Source organism: Lactuca virosa, chromosome 3 (genome assembly GCF_052849685.1).
Source record: "Lactuca virosa cultivar CGN04683 chromosome 3, Lactuca_virosa_CGN04683_v6, whole genome shotgun sequence".
Taxonomy (NCBI): Eukaryota; Viridiplantae; Streptophyta; class Magnoliopsida; order Asterales; family Asteraceae; genus Lactuca; species Lactuca virosa.
In genome coordinates, this window is record NC_136428.1 from 293057169 (window position 1) to 293075024 (window position 17856).

General features: G+C 38.1%; 1 protein-coding gene across 1 annotated transcript; it reads right to left on the reverse strand.

Annotated features, from left to right (window-relative positions):
* Nucleotides 1-12274: 12274 nt before the first annotated feature.
* On the reverse strand, nucleotides 12275-13378 carry LOC145164671 (uncharacterized). The gene has a single exon (XM_079083381.1). The coding sequence runs from the start codon at nucleotides 13376-13378 to the stop codon at nucleotides 12275-12277; it is 1104 nt and encodes a 367-aa protein (XP_078939507.1).
* Between the last annotated feature and the right edge of the window lie 4478 nt (nucleotides 13379-17856).

Sequence of the window (17856 nt, forward strand, 5' to 3'; positions counted from 1 at the left end):
CTCCTGAAGTACCTGAAACAATAAACTGAAAACTGTAAGCCAGACGGCTTAGTGAGCTACCCCCAAAATACCAATACTACACTGACAATACCATGACAGCAACAACCAGTCAATCAATCAATCAATCGATCACTCAACATGCATACTGGGCCATCGGCCTGACTGGACCGCCCTACTGGGCCTATAGTCTATCAGAATCTATCCCTGCATACTGGGCCATCGGCCTGACTGGACCGCCCTACCGGGCCTACAGTCTATCAGAATCTATCCCGAGCCTTCGGCATGACTGGTCCGCCTCGTGGGCCTGCAGTCTCCCCAGACCGCTCGTAGGGTATCTTGGCCTTCAGCACGAAGCATGACCGCCTCATCCCAACCAATAAGCAAATAACCAAGTTCGCATAACTATCATATAATGTCACATACAAACATCAAACATATTTGTCATACTGATCATCAACCATAGAATCCTCTCATAACTAGAGTACCGACCTAGCAGGTCACTAACATACCAATCCTTACAGATCATAAAGCATAACATACTGTCTACCCTGATTCCGATCTAGCAGACCAAACCATGTAGCATACCATAACAATAACAACTAAAGGGCCGGCCTTGGTGCCGTAGACCCTATCGATATAGTGAGGATAACTCACCTCGCAGATGCCGACTCGAAAGGTAAACTCCAATTCTCGGATCACTTGACATAGGCTCCACCACCTCTGACCATAGTACAAAATACTCATAAGTCCTTAAATCTATAAGGTACTCCATAACCCACCAGTCAACCCCTGGTCAAAGTCAAAGTTTTCGGTCAAGGTCAACAGTCCATGTTGACCCCCAACTCGCCGAGTACCCTTGGCTACTCGCCGAGTTCCTCGAAGCACATTCCACTCGCCGAGTCATCGGGGTGACTCGTCGAGTTCCTTCGATTCCCGTTCAAACTCTAAGGCCACCCGTCGAGTTCCCTCCTTGCCACTCGACGGGCACACACACATACATATCCTAGGGAAAACTCATCCGACTCGCCGAGTTGTTCTTCAACTCGTCGAGTCTTATGGTGATCTTCATCGGACTCGCCGAGTTGTTCGTCCAACTCGTCGAGTTCACGACTATCTTCATGTGACTCGCCGAGTCAACCTTGCAACTCGTCGAGTCCATTCAGTCCTCTTTCCATACAGACTTGTTTTGAGCCATGCAGCGGTTCCAAATCACAGATCCAAGCTTCTAGGGCATACTTATCACGTAAAGTTGCAAACTTTACGTGCATGCATGGCTATAAAGGCTCTAAATGTCCATTTTAAGTTCTTAATGGAGCTTCAAGTCCAAGAGGGACCTCAATCACAACCAATACAGCAACTTTATGATTCTAAAACCCAAGGAGGGTCCAGATCTGAGGTTACAACTTCAGATCTAGCCCATAGCTCATCTTTCCAACTTAACATCCCACCAAAAACCCTAGAACTCAACCAATATAAGAGATTTACAAGGAAAAGGCGATTTGGTTACCTCCAGAAGATGATAACTGAGATAAGAGCTGATTCCCACACTCCACTTGCTCCAATCTCCTTCTCCTCCAAGCCTTCTTCCTCCAAAGCTCATCTTTTCAAGCTTCAATCACACAAAGGGCACACACACACACGTACTAGGGTTTTAAGAGCTCTCAAGGACTGCAAAGAGGCCAAAGGAGACTGGGGCCCCTTTAAATAAGGGTGCAAACTCCGGGATTTAGGGTTTCATCTGCCAGCTCCTACTCGCCGAGTCCCAAAGTGGACTCGTCGAGTAGGCCACTTAACACGTGATCCCACCCCGCTGCTACTCGACGAGTAGGTCGACCGACTCGTCGAGTAGAGCTTCATCCAACAATTCTTATTTAAATAATACATGAGAATCGGGGCGTTACACAATGCACCACGCAACTCCCTTATGCATCGTTTTTCAAGTTTCTTCATACGATCATTTTGATTTTCCACACTCGTAGTACTGGATGAAGATCCAATTGGTTGAAGGTTCGTTGGAAGAGTAACATTCCTTGAGATACAAGTCCAAAGCTCTTCATCAATTCCATTCAAGTAATCCTGCATACAATCATACCACTGATCATAGTATTCAGGAATGAGCATAGGAATCTTAGTTGAAGATCCTAGCAGATGAGAGTATGAAGTCATCGAGTTGAGATTGAAGTTCGCCATTGATGTACGGAAGAAAATTTTTGAGAATTTATGAGAAATCAAAGAGAATTTGAGAGCAAATTGTTGAATTGAACAGAAAAACAAAGTAGAATACTTGATTCAACAAATCTGTTGCAGAATCGAATCACAACTCAAGATCTAGAAAACTTTTTCACGTCAAAAGATGTGGATCTTTTTGAACCAGAATTTTGATTCAAAAACCTTTTGAAACAGAATGAAAATTAGATCTCAGATCATGACTCCTGCTCTGATACCAATTGATGAATCGTGGAATCAAGTATTAATCAAAATCAGAGTTAAACGAATGCAGATTGAACAAACGATGTAAATAAGATCTGGTTTCTGCTTATTTATGCTTTCAACTTTTTACAGAGAAAATAGACTGGTTCTGTAAAGGACTCTTATCTAACTCTAGTAAAGTTCCATATTTATAGGAACAGTGAAAGCATACAAAAAATACTAAGGCATTGACAATTAAGCTTCGTACGAAATACACCTCAGTAAATAAACTTAACAAAACATACGAAGGTTAAAACAAACTTCGACATATTACAATATAATTCGACCCTAACAGTAGCTGCACATCATACATACCCACGTTGGATTTCCGCATTACGAGATTCTTGGGATTGTACTCTGACGTTGTTATATTTATGGTTGGGTTTTCAGACATGAGATATTAGTTTTTATGAAATGATATGTCTTTACTATGTTTTCTTATGGAAGTTTTATAAATCAATTAATTAAAAATGAAATTTTTGGACTCGAAATTTGGGATGTTACAACGTGGGGGTTCTCGTGGCATTAGGTGTAAGACCTTGGAGGGTTTCCATGGCTTCCTTATATGTTGTATGCATGGCTTATGTGATATATGTAGCTTTATAGCTAATATGATATGTCTTATGTGGATTGTGTGTGGGGTATGCTCTAGGGGACTCACTAAGCATTAGCTTACAGTTTGTGGATTTGTTTCAGGTACATCTGAACCCAAGGGCAAGGGCAAGGCTTGATGGCACGGCGTGCACAATCTCACTGACATTTTATGGGACACTCTGATGTTTTTAAATAAAGTTGTAATGAATGTGGATTTGAAAACAATTGTTTTGGGATTTCATGGTTTGTGGAAACGGTTTGATTAATTAAAAATGAAAAATTTCTTTTGAAAATTTGGGTTGTTACACCTTAGTCCCTAGCTAGGAATACCATTCTATTATGCAGAAAGAATGCTCAAAATATACCGATAGTGAATTACACAAAATCCCCAATTCGGAGGTTGCGCCTAACAACCTCAAATATGCGCTTGACTTCCTGACAAGTCTTCACCAACCTGCTGATCCCACAAGCACAAGGATGGTCAATCCAAAAAGTCTCACGCTACATCCAAATCCCATGTCAGCTCAGGTGTACCCCCACCGGACAAATCGCTCGAAACATTCACAATGGACTTCATGGTTCAAGATTCCATAACTGATGGCCAACATTGGTAACCGAACTCCTTATAGACAGCCCTCAAGCAACCAAAGTTCATAATGCAAATACTCTGCAAGTGGCTACTGGTGCACAACCATGATCCCTACAACTTTTAACTGCCCACATGATCCAACCAGCTGGTCACCGAATCTCCCGACTCGCACAATGCACTGAAACCCAAATAAGCCAAGAAAGCTAACGATCTGAGACATAAGAGTCTCAATCAAAACACAATCGGGTCTTATCCATATAGATCATACACCTATCGGTTCACGATATATTGTGACACATGCTGTCCACTAAACGATAAGATCACGGTACTAAACCGATTTTGCCGTCATCACATCCACAACCTGAAGACTCACGGCCAACATCACATGGACCTAAAGATACCAACCATCAGTCCACCAACTTGCAGGAACCCAAACAAGATCCCTCTCAATGTTATCCAAACACAACATGATCCATACTCTTCTACCATGCATAATTCCTTTCATAACACAGACTGATATCAACGCAAACTAGTTGAACCTCAATCGTTAACAGAAACATCCTCATGAACGGTTGACACAATATCCCACACCTTGATTGAAACTGAACAGATTCCACCAATACGTAACTAGCTCGAGAAAACTCCCAATGTGGTCTAGAAATGTTGCAAAAACCTGACCCTGCTATGCACCAAAATTCCACACTACAATTGAGGGTAAACATACCCAGAAACCAATGAAAATTTAAAACATACGGAACTTGATGATAGGTGGACACATCCATTGAACTTCAACTGACACAACTTGAAACTTTCGAAGAACCTCCACTTTTGATGATGAACGAAAAGACCAACGATCGAGACTGCATTGACAACTAACCCAATAACCCAATACGCTACTTGCACAAAACCCATGTCAGACTAAACATACCAAACTCTGAATATGATTTACCAATCAATATTGCCCACCCTAGAACATGGAAATCAATCTATACAACGAGTCGAGCCATCCCTTAGCACTCGGTTCTCAACCTGAGTATCCCAAACGCCTCTTGATATATTCAGCGACATTCTGAAAGGAATCCACTGGCTACAACAAGCTCATTATCCAACATCTTCTTGTTGCGAATACGACTCTTGCATTCCTGAACACATACATCCAATGATATCTTGCTCTGTACCTTCGTCCTGACAAATCCTCCAACGAAGTTCCACGTACTCGAACCGCAAATCCCTACGACCCATTCTGCTGAAATCATGAACTCAACCATAGCAATGATCCTTCAACCAAAATATCCGATTCTCCCCCACTTAGGGTTCGAACTACCACCAAATGATGTTGCAGACATACCACATCTCAAACCGGTCTTCCAGATAAAACCAAACGAACACAAAGTTATCGTGGATCTCAGATGGAAATCTCGAAAAAAAAACTCCCAATCATAACCACCTCTAATATCAGAATACCATGCTGATGCACAAAAAATAATTGTGTCCACTCATGACACTAATTCTCCATCTAGAAACAAATGAACTACCACACTCCTCACCTAATTCCCCAGCGAATATATCATCGCGAGCACTACTTATATTATAAGAAGCATCATTCTCTTATTCAGGATACATTATAGACAACAAAAGTTGCTCTTACTGATTCAATTCCCTTGGTTCCTGAAATAATCAACTAGCATTTGTCCTAACTAATTTCAAGAAAGCATACCCCTGATCTCATCTCAAAGCAACCGCACCGCAAAACCCTTTTGTGCATTCTAACGCTGCCATACCCGTCGACACAGAAAACCACAATCTTCTAGACTCGTGTCAGAACTACATCCCATCTCTGAAAATCTCATGTCTACTCCCTCTTTCATCCGATCACAGAAATCTGGAAGTACATAACCCCTACCAATGATAGTGACATCCCAATCCATCTGCTAATCACTTAATCTCTAGATGCAATCCTCGAGCCAATCATCACACTCACTTCCTTCTCGAGTCCCACGACTCAACGGTCACTACTTTTGCAATGCCCTCCAGACCTCGGAATCAACTACCTTCCACGTTTATGCACCATTGAAACCCAACAGTCATGGCCACTAAGACCCGAACAATCATCTGACCCATCCTCAACCTGTACGATCATACCTGATATACCGATAAAGGCAGAAATACACCGCAACAAATCATGGTGCCAAACAGTGCCTCCTTCCTTAACCAATTCCCTAAATTCCCCCAAATTTTCCTCGAGTCGAGCATGGATCCTGTGCTTCCAGTAGTACGGTCCCAATACTACCTTCCACACCTATCCATACTTTCCTCAAGAAGCATCTTGGGTCCTCTAAGTAACCACTCATGTCTGCATCCATCATATCCATTCTTATACATACGTTCTCAAATAAGTACCCATCCCTAAACAACATAGGTCAACCCACTACAAAACATCCTAGGTTCTCGACCTCACCCTGCCATCAGCTGCTGAAGAACTCCTAATAATGTCAATTAACCACTTCATGAACACAATTACATGTGTCAGAGATTAGATAATCCTTTGAGTGAAAGACCCATCCCTACAACGGTTGGACTCAGACAAGAGTTGTGCAGTAGGGTCAAATCCATCACTCTGAGATTATCTAACCTTTGCCACATGTGACCTAACATGTTCACTTAATATTTAACTCACATAATCATGAGTTCCACAATGCACAAAGCAAACAACATTCGTGCAATAACACTCTAAGTCACATCCAAACAGAGGAAATCTCAATCTCACTTCCTACCAATAAAGATTTCGAATCTAGCATAACATCTAGTTCCTCTTAGGCTACAAGGCATCACATATCAGGCCCATCCACCCACCAAACGGTTCTGCAACTGAGAGACGTTAAACACGCTATGGATCTAACTAAATAACTCGGGAAGATCTAGGCGATAAGCAACCCGACCCACCCAGGCCAAACCCTGAAAAGAACTGTGGCAACCACCACACTACTGTTCGCCATCACCTGCATAAGGAACTCCCCCTAACATCCTCTAATTAGCTCATAAATACAATTACATATCGCCGACACCAGATAATTCTTCGAATGAAAGGTCTCACACTACAACGGTTAGACTCAGACAAGATTTGTGCAATAGAGTTAAAACCTAACCTTATAAAATTATCTATTCTCAACAATATGTAACTTTATATACTCTCTTACTAGTTAGTTGAGGTTAATGGGAACTCCTAAAAGCACAAAGCAAGCAACATTCGAGCATCGAGTAATCAGAACAAACATAACCTAAACATACCATCCTATCACTGACTGATCAGTACTAGCATGCAAATCTAAAAGCTCATACAGTAGGCATATAAAAGCATCTCTCCTAGAATTCTATCATGTAACACTGAGCAAATCCTTAGCCCTAGTCTAGCATGTGATTCACAGATTCATAATTCAAAGCATAACATAAAAATGTATAGGTATTTTGGGAAAACTTACTTGAGCTTGGTCGATTGCATGCACCATGCCCCTTTTCATTTATTAGAAAACTCTTTTTATAAAACATTTATTTTTGAAAAATCTACCAAATCCTAATTTTGAGTTCAGACACACCCGTGAGTAGGTCCGAATCTCTCAAATCAAGGCTCTGATACCAAATTGTAACGTCCCAAAAATTAAGACTAAAAATTTTGATTTTTAAATTAATAAAACCATTATCCAAAACAATATTATGAAAACCATAGTGAATCAGAGTGTATCAATAAACATCCAAGTATATCAGAGTCATGTAATATGCGGAACAATGTGGTGTGTGCAACGCAGTCATCTCGAGCTCTTCCCTTTCGAAACAGAAATACCTGAAAACATAAACTGAAAACCGTAAGCACAAAGCTTAGTGAGTTCCCCAACATACCACATACTACCAAGCATATATGGGTGCTCGCCTACCGCTTCGGTCTATTTCAATCGGATACTGTCAAGCATATATGGGTACTTGCTATCCTCTTTGGTCTATTTCAACCGGATACTATCAAGCATATGTAGGTTCTTGCAATCCTCTTCGGCCTATTTCAACCGGATATCGGGTCTATTTCATCCCTACCACTACCACATAATATCATAATCAAATAAACACAAAATCATCAAAAAATACTGGCATACCAGAAAATTATCACAAAGACAATCATCTTACTATAAACATCAACTAGTGGGCCGACATTAGTGCCTTCGACCCACGGATACAGTGAAGGTAACTCACCTCGTCGACAAAATCCACAGCTAACAGCCCGCATAGCCAACGAACAGGTGCCATACACCTCCTAACAAACCATACAAGGTAAACCCTTAGTCCACCTTCTAAAACTAGAAATTTGACCAAAAGCCAACTCCACCAAAATTCAACACTCAAAGTCAATGGTCAAAGTCAAAGTCAACACTCAACATTTCCATCAGTTGACACTGACATCGTGACCAATACTTGGTCATGTCGTGAGAACGCACTTGTCCAGATTCCCACTCAACTCGCTTCAACTCGGTCAACTCGGTCCCGGATGACCCACTTAGCAGACCTCACGACGTGAACCTTCCTTGGTCACGTCGTGAGCTCAGTCCGTCAAAACAATGTTGTAAAAACCACTCTCACGTCATGACACTCCCTGTGTCACGTCGTGAGCCACGTCTGATGCTAAATCCTAATGTCTTAAGTCCTTAATCCAGTATTTCATCTATTCCAACTTTCCAGAGGGCTTTCATACATCAAAAGCAACATAAAAATCTTTGCTTTATGGACATGCATGTCCAATGCATGTCTTGAACTTGATAAGGTCAAAAAAGGTGAAAATAAGATCCAAATCTCATTCATAGGACCAAACTCAACCAACCTATAGATCTAGCACACAAATCCTCAAAGAGACCTCATGGATCCATAAAGTTGCCAACTTTATGGAATCTAACCACTCAAACCACCTCCAGCATGAAGAAAAAGGCATTAAAGTTTATATCTTAGAAGAATAACACATAAAGGTTGGAACTTGAGGACTTACCATGGTCCAAGGTATGATCTTTAAGGTGGTTAGGGAGCTTGCTTGCTGGATCTAAGCACCAAGAATATCTTCTTCTTCTTCAAAGCACTAAAATCTTCATAAATGGATGAAAGAGGAGAGGGGAGGCTCAAAATGGTGAAAGGGGGCTAGGGTTTCTCTTCAGATGATCTGATATGATGGAGGCTCATAAAATGCCCCAAAAACACGGAACCAACCTTTATATATGTTGAAAACCCTAAAAACTCGTGGGCTTGGGTTAGACAGTTCTCATGTCGTGAGCCCCATTGTGATCACGTCGTGAGCATAATTTACATCAGCATTTCCATTTAATCGCTTATCACGTCGTGAACTCCAACTGCTCATGTCGTGAGATCAGTTTTCCCCCAAATCCTTTCCCACTTCGACCAACCATAACTTCTTCGTTTCAACTCCGATTTCGACGATCATTATATTCACTGAAAGGTAATGAGAAGCTCTATACTTCTATTAACTCCCCCTTTCCATAAAACTTTCTGAACTAGAATCCAAAATTCATAAAAGACCCAAACTGCCACTTTACTGATATACCCTTGGACTCCAAAACACAAACTGAACTCCCCAATCATCTAATATACATTATCCACTCTCAAAGGGAACTAAGTCTCTTTCCCAAAGGCCCTAAGCGTTATGATAGCCAGTCTTCGGGTCACGACCCCAAATTATAAAATGATTCGAAACAGGGTGTTACAAAACTGCAAAAAGTTATTTCTCTGCATTGTTTTTAACTTTTCTGCTTATGCGAACAATTTTCAGTTTACATATTTTTATTCATTTTACGCGTTTATTTTATGTTGTGTTTCAGTTATTTATGACCCGAGGATCAAGATTTCCAATAGTGCCACCACATGAAGACCCCGAATCTGTGGTCCGCAAAAATAAAGACAAAAAACGTTGGAGAATCCAGCAACACTTTTCAAACCGAAAAATTTGAAAGTTTTAAGAGGACTCTTGATAAGAAGGGCATTGGTTACGAGCCAGAAACCAAAGACGATTCCGAGGACAACATCAAAAGTGAGGTAGAAGAGATAGTCTACATAGCATATATGACACATGGAACAAGATCGCCACGTCGTGGAGGCTATTTGCCACAGTGTGAGAGGTAGATTTATGGAAACTATAGATTTCGATTATTATGTCGAATGGGGGGACTTCTGACCGATTTTTCTGAAGAAGAGTTGCTACAAATAACCTATGGAAAAGCCTTGGAGGATCAAAATTCAATTGAAGCTTAATTATTGAAGAGATCTAGAAGAAAAACATCATTAAATATTTCGATTTGCTAGCTTTAAACATGTTTACTCTTAATTGCTTTGATTTTATGTGTTTTTCTACTATGATTATGGGCTAAAACCATTTTACTTTCCTTGGTGATGATGAACCTTTTTGAACTATGTGTTGATTTCAATCTTATGATTATCTATATTTGATTTTTCTAGTGTTGATAAATCAAATCCTTACATGTTTTAGTTCTAGTATTTAATTGACTTAATACAAGTTTTGTGTAACAGATGATCATTCTATTTGCATGAATTTGTTACCTAGTGGTTTATGATAATTAAATTTCTAGAGCTATGGTTGGACAAATCTTAGATTAGGTAATAAAGTTAGTAACTATAACTGTGTTATAGATCATAATTGATTCATAATTTGTGCTTGGTTTCTTGACTTGATCATGGGAAAGTGACTATTACATTTATTGTGCATAGCCAAATTTATCTTAATATCAATTTCGTGTTCACTTGTGTTTGATCATAACAAAGTAAATCATAAATTGGTAACAACTAGGAATGTGATCATAATAACTAGTTACATTTTAATTCGGTAACCAACAATGGTAATCTAATCAGAAATCAACCATAGGGAAAAGGACAGATTTGGATCTAACGAAAGTACTCTTTAATACTAAATTCAAATCGCTTCCGTTGCTTAGTTTAATAGTGTTATTTGGTATTTGTTTGAATTAAGTTCTCCTGATCTTGCAAAATCAATAAAACCCCCATTTAAAGTTTGTTTCTTAGTTTAACTTTTAGTAATTATTTTATTAATTAAATTTTGTTCCCTGAGTTCGGCACCCGACTTACTTAAACTATTCTATAATCCGACTAGGTACAATGTCTATAGGTTCATAAATTAGTTAAGTTAGTTAAATTTATAAATTTAAAAGTTGATAGGTATAACTTTTGCACATCAGCTGTTAATCCTTTTCCCTGTATGGTTGTTGTTTTCTTTCCATTCTTTGTAAGATGATCATTTTTTTTGGAATAAAACTAGTTTATGTTATTCAAATTATAAAATGCTTTCGTTGTTATCTTTGATTTTTAGAAACTATTTTTGAATAAAACCCAACATGTTATTCTTCTAGTCATTACCCTTGACTTGATTTATGAAAAAATGGATAATTCTTCCAAGCCACATGTAAGTAACATGTTTCGGTAATGTTATATGCGTTATAACACTATGGACACACTATACGCATATAATATTGACTTCACCCTTAGTTTCCCGATTCACGAGTTTGGGAGGGATTTTATTACTATATTTTAGGAACATACTCTACATGGTTCTTATCGCATGAATGTAGCACTTAATCCTATTTATTGTAATATCTGATACCATTCTAGATAATATCATATATTGTAGATGCTCTTAGACTATCTAGGAGTACCTTAAAGCTCTATACTGACATGTTTCATTCTGCCAATGATGAAAAATTAATTACGAGTGCATAACCATACATAACACCAAAGTTGATAGCCCTTCGAATAATTAACTTTACTCTAAAGCAATAATCAAACAAGAACATACAAAAGGGTTAAATCAAAGAATCTGAGCCTTTATGCTTCTAGTTTTTTACAACTTAAGGCATTCATTCTGTAAAATGTCAACATCGATCTAACTGTTCAACTATATCAGACATGCTCCTAATTTTACTGGCATACTAAAAACATATGGCACATAAAACACAAGATATGTGTCAATGCACCTTTGTAGAATTTTTGTTATATTACTCAAACATTCATCAAAGGAGTTTCCATAAACTGTGAAATCATCCATGAAGACTTCAATGATGTTTTCAACATATTCAGAAAAAATGATCACCATGCATCTCTGAAATGTTGCGGGTGCATTGCATAGACCAAAAGGCATACGCCTATAAGCAAATGTGCCAAAGGGACAAGTAATTGTGGTTTTCTCTTGGTCTTTCGGGGCTACCGGAATTTGATGAAAACCCAAGAAACCATCTAAGCAACAGTAATGAGATTTACCCGCTAATCTCTCTAACATTTGATCAATGAATGTCAAGGAAAATGGTCTTTTATCGTTGAGGCATTCAACTTTCTATAGTCAATACAAACTCTCCACCCTTTTTCCACACGGGTTGGCACCAAATCTCCCTCAGAATTCTTGACAGTTGTGACCCCGGCTTTTTTCTAGACTACCTGAACGGGGCTCACCCATTTACTATCAGAGATGGGGTAGATCATACCTGCATCCAAAAGTTTCATGATTTCTTTCTTTACTACATCCATCTTGGGTGGATTCAATCTTCTTTGTGCCTCTCAGGTTGGTTTGAAGTCTTCCTCCATGAGAATCTTATGCATGCACAAGGAAGGGCTTAAGCCCTTTATGTCAGCAATTTTCCACCCAATAGCCTTCTTATACTTTTTCAGCAAGGTCGCCAACTCATCTTCTTCAGCAATGGACAACTTGTTAGATATTAGAACAGGCAAAGATTTCTTTTCTCCAAGGTATACATATTTCAAATTATCTGGAAGAGTCTTCAATTCTAGCTTAGGTGCATGCACAATAGAAGGAAGAAGTTTTGTGTTAGAAATGGGCAATTTCACATTGGTATTATCATACCTCATTTTCTTCCTTTCTTCCATGAACTCCACAATTTCCAGCAACTCCTCATCAAGCTTGAAATTTGCTGCAATCTCTTTCACTAAATTGTTATCAAAATTTATACACAAAACTAACTCTAACAAATCATGGTTAGTCAACTCAAAACACTTTTCAGTCAAAGGTTGGATCATATCAACAAAATTTATACAATGAGCGTCACTTGGGTACCTCATTGCTTCATAGATATTGAAGTTGATGACCTCCCCATCGAATTCCATGGACAATGTACCATTGTAGACATTAATTTTTGTTCTTGTTGTTTTTAAGAATGGTCTACCTAAATGTATGGAACTAGAGGTTGGGTGTTCATCATCTCCCATATCAAGCACATAAAAATCTGCAGGAAAGACAAGTTCATTAACTTGAACTAAAACATCCTCTAATACGCCTTTTGGGTGTACTATAGAACGATCTGCAAGTTGGATAATTACCCTGGTTTTTGCTAAAGTGCCTATGCCAATAGATTTATAAACAAAATAAGGTAAAACATTAACTGAAGCTCCTAAATCTAGAATAGCATTGGGGACATGAAGGTTTCCTAATTTACAAGGAACGGTGAAAACAAACGGATCCTTGCACTTTGGGGGCATCCTTTTCTGCAAAATTGTAGAAACATTTTCACTTACTTTCACTGTCTTTTTACCTCGCAGCTTCTTTTTAGACGTGCAAAGTTCCTTAAGGAACTTAGCATATCTAGATACCTGTTTGATCGCATCAAAGAGAGGGATGTTGACTTCAACTTTCCGGAACATTGCCATGATTTCACTATCTTCTCTTTCTTTTTTATTGTTCCTCAATCTTGATGGAAAAGGCGGTGGTGTGATCTTTGCTTCTTTTTCTTCCGACTTCTTTGATAATTGTTTTTTAATTGGATGAGGATAATCATCACCATATCAAAAAAATGAATTGTATGATACAAAACAGTTTATGACAATGTTCCTAATCCAATCCTGGCCAAGAAACCCAAAATTATGCCATCTGATGATCCAACTCATCGAGCCAGGTTATGGACTCATCTAGTTCATCACCATATGATCCAACTCGTCGAGTTCCCTTATGGGACCCAACGAGTCCAGCAGTCAGTGGCCAAAAATCACATTTTTCAGCTTTGAAAAATAAACAGTTGCATCAATATAACAGAAAACACCCTAGGCTCTGATACCACTGTTGGGTTTTTAAGTACTATAACATTCCTATGGTGCACATACAACCCTAATGCCTTGGATCTAAGTTTTCTCTAATTATACATGCAATTTCATATTATCCAAAGCACATACCCTAGCTAGCATGCAGTTGGAGATATAAACCATAAAAAACTAGTAGATGAATACCTCTTTATGTAGCTTGTAGAACTTGACCTTTCAAGAGCTTAGCACCTCAAATTTGATGCCTCTAATAAGTCACAAACACCATAAGCAATTGGAGGGTAATGAGAGAGAGGCTAGGAGGCACACATAAACGGCTAGGGTTCTTCCTGGAACTCTTAGGGGCCTTTTTGGGGATGCTAGGGGTTACATTTATAGTGTGGAATTCCTAGGGTTTCACTTGTAAACCCTAATTCACTTCCTTGGGCCTTTAATGAAATAATCCATATGATAATCCCTTTGGACTAACTCTTCATGGACTCTCACATAAAATTAGTCCATCCTAATCAACATGGATCATTAGCCCAAACTATATGTATTACTGATTTACTTAATCAGTCCCCGTTAATTTAATCAGTCTCTTTTGATCACTAAATTAATTCCAAATTAATTATTGACCAATACTAATTAATTAATATGATTTCTCAATTAATATATCATTCTTATAATATATTCATAAATCACAAATAACCTCTTTCTCAAATATCCATCCTATAAAATTGCTCTGGTGAAGGCAACCAAAAAGGACCATGCTACTATCGGGTCAAGTACATACCAATTATAGTTATGGGCTTAGACACCTAATCCAATAGTCTCCCACTTGGATAAGTCTAATAACTATAACTGCAAGTACGACTTCAAAAACCGACTAGCAATCGTAGCTCTCAAAAGCCGTTGTCAACTCTGATCAATAATGCGTCCTTTAGATAAGGGATCATATATTCCTCCATTCTACAAGATATCGTATGAACTAAGACATAGATTATAATCATTCTCTCTGTTCATGTGTTGTTTCCTGATTCCGATTTATGACGACTGATTAAAAGATGGAGTTTAGAAAATGTTGTTTCCTCATTCTCTCTGTTTATGTCTTGGTAATGGCTTTGTAAAAATGTCTGCTAGTTGGTGTGTTGTGCGTATAGGCATAAGCTTAATGGTAGTGTCCAAGATTTTATCTCTGATAAAATGACAATCAAGCTCGATATGCTTAGTCCTCTCATGAAATGTGGGATTGGTAGCAAGCTGAATGGCCGATTCGTTATCACAGAATATGAGAGTTGGTTCAGTGAGATGTATGTCAAAATTGCTAAGCAAATGATGAAGCCAGATAATTGCTGTAACAAATCAAATCAGTCCAGGCTTGGCCAAGTGCTTAGGTTGTCATCACTAAATCATCGAGGGGCCCACAAATATCGTTTTTATCCCTCTTAGGGTAAAAGGAACGGATAAACTTCGACTCATATGCTTTCTCAATTTACTCATCAAATCACACACAAAAAAACGTTTTATAACACCAAGTTACTGGTGCGTTTACGTATCATCAATGTGCAACCGATTTGTAAATTATAACTTATATTTCTCCGTTTCAAGAATATAAGATATTATCGTCTCACAATCACTCGTGAAAAATTCAATGAAGTGATTCACGTGAGCGTGGGTTTAATCCAATACTCAAATCTTATTACAGGAGTACTCATGAACACTGCAACAAACTTGTGCTATGTCTAAGCACTTAGACAATCTACAGTCGGATTCATGACAGTCTTACCTCATTACTTACTTCCAAAGTATGATTGACTGTGGATGTTTGAATAACCTAGTTATTCAGGAAGTAAAACATGCGAAGTGAAACACAAGAATAATCGAATCAAATATGGTCTCAAAACTTTTGAATATTAATAAAAAACTTATTATTTAATCACCATATTGATTACACATTATTCAATGTATAATGTTTCGACTAATCAACTTAATACTTGAATTAAAACAATAGTTATCCCATGCTCCAAGCATGCACACTATGTTTACCTATGGTCCTTACTTTGTGAAATAGATCAATTGTAAACATTTCCAATGACACTCATTTCATAATTCCAAATACTTATCGCAAGTGTAAGAATATGAAATTCTCGCCACTATTAGAATGTGTTAGATTCTAAACTATCATGCAATGATCCTTTTGTAATGTCAATGCACCAAAGTCATAGAGACTTGGACAATGATATTACAAATTACTCCACTGGAGATTGTTACAGGACAATTCCACAGATACGAAGTCTCATATTCAAAGTACATTCCTTTGAACATCCTTCTTGCATGAAAGTTTCTAACTTACACATAGATTCTTAATATCCAACTCCCATTATGGAAACATTTCCATATTTTCCATGTGACAATCATGTCAATATGGTCCATCCATTACTATACTTCCAATTGTCCATAAGCAATCAATCTTTGGCGAACCTTGGATTGTTCTTAGCAATTGTTTATCAACTTTAGTTATATCTGGTACTGTTCCCATTTCCATCTTAATGCCCTAGGAATTTGGAATATTCAGAACAAATAAATATTATAGCATATGCAATCGATCCTATATCGGAATCATATGGGATACGATACATAATGTCTTACATAAAGACATGATACTTTACCAGTCTCTTGCTATAATATTTCCATATATAGAATTTCCTTCTGTTGAATCATTTCAACATGGTAACCATATATGTCCATGACTAAGTTTGATTAATACTTCAATCTAAACTTTTAGATTTGAAATAAAGTATAAGTTCCTCTCCCTTAATTATAGCGAAACAACTTTTCAAACTCTGCAACTTTGCAAAATTGTAACCTTTGTTTCCTATAATTAGTATTGCTAACTTGCAACACCTAAGGTAATAATTTTGCTCCCACTAGCACAATAATTACTTCTTACTAGCATAACACTTATGCTCCCACTAGCCTTGACGTGTATCTAAAGATCAGCTGGACTTCTAGAAATCAATACTTATTGACTTTCTTACCAAAGTTCAGATTTCTGATACAAGATGCTTCGATAAGACTTTATCTAGGCTTCTCAAACTCATACACCTTTCTTTAGACATCTCATATGTATGTCTAAACTATTTCAGAACTCACGGCAGTACGTTCTGAATGTTCAGACTATTTGTCATTTCTCACAATTCGAACTATGAAGAGGGATGTCGTAATCATAATCGAATTTGATTTCGCAATTAACACAACTGCCAACTCTTTGAAATCTACTTAGTGAAAGCGTTTCCTCACAATCATTTTCATGAAGCGGAGAGAAACATTTACCACTTAGATTTTATGGTGTATGTGTTCCTGTCCATGTGAATTTGTCAAAACCATAATCACAAGACAAGGTTTGTGACTAATCCAAACTCATATGGACTGAACTAGTTCAATCTTAATTTCCTGCCATCTAGTAACACAAGGGTCCTACCATTGCTTCCATGTTGTTGGGCAGCTCACATATACAAATCAGTGTACTTTCCGTTGATCAAGGTTTTTTTCCTTATGCATTCAAATGAGAACTCATAGAACTCATATGCATAGTCAAACTAACTGGAATAGGCACGAAAACAAGAATATGTCAACACAATAGGTTATAAACCTTAAGTCGTGTGCTAGTGATAAACAATAGGTTTATTCTTGATTAGTTCATGAACCTATTCAAGACGATTAAGACTCCCACTGACCCCTTGACATATAAGATTCTCCGTCAAGGAACATTTCTCTACAATCAAATATTCAAGAGTTAGTGTGAGTTCTTATCAAGAAAAACACTTAACATAATTGGTCTTAGTTGGTCTTTGTCTTATCCAAGACATCACAATTACCAATTTCAAATGTGCAAGAGTAAGACACCTTTCACATTTCATGATGTGTTATAAACATACTTAAGATTATGACACTTAAGGCACAATCTTGGGAGTATGAATCTAAGACTCGATTTTGGAACGAAGTATGACTCATCTTCTTGATTTAACCATTTCAATAATTCCTGATTCCTCTTCTTAGCCATACAAGTGCACTAAGGTGTCCTTAGAGGATCAATTGTGACATGATTC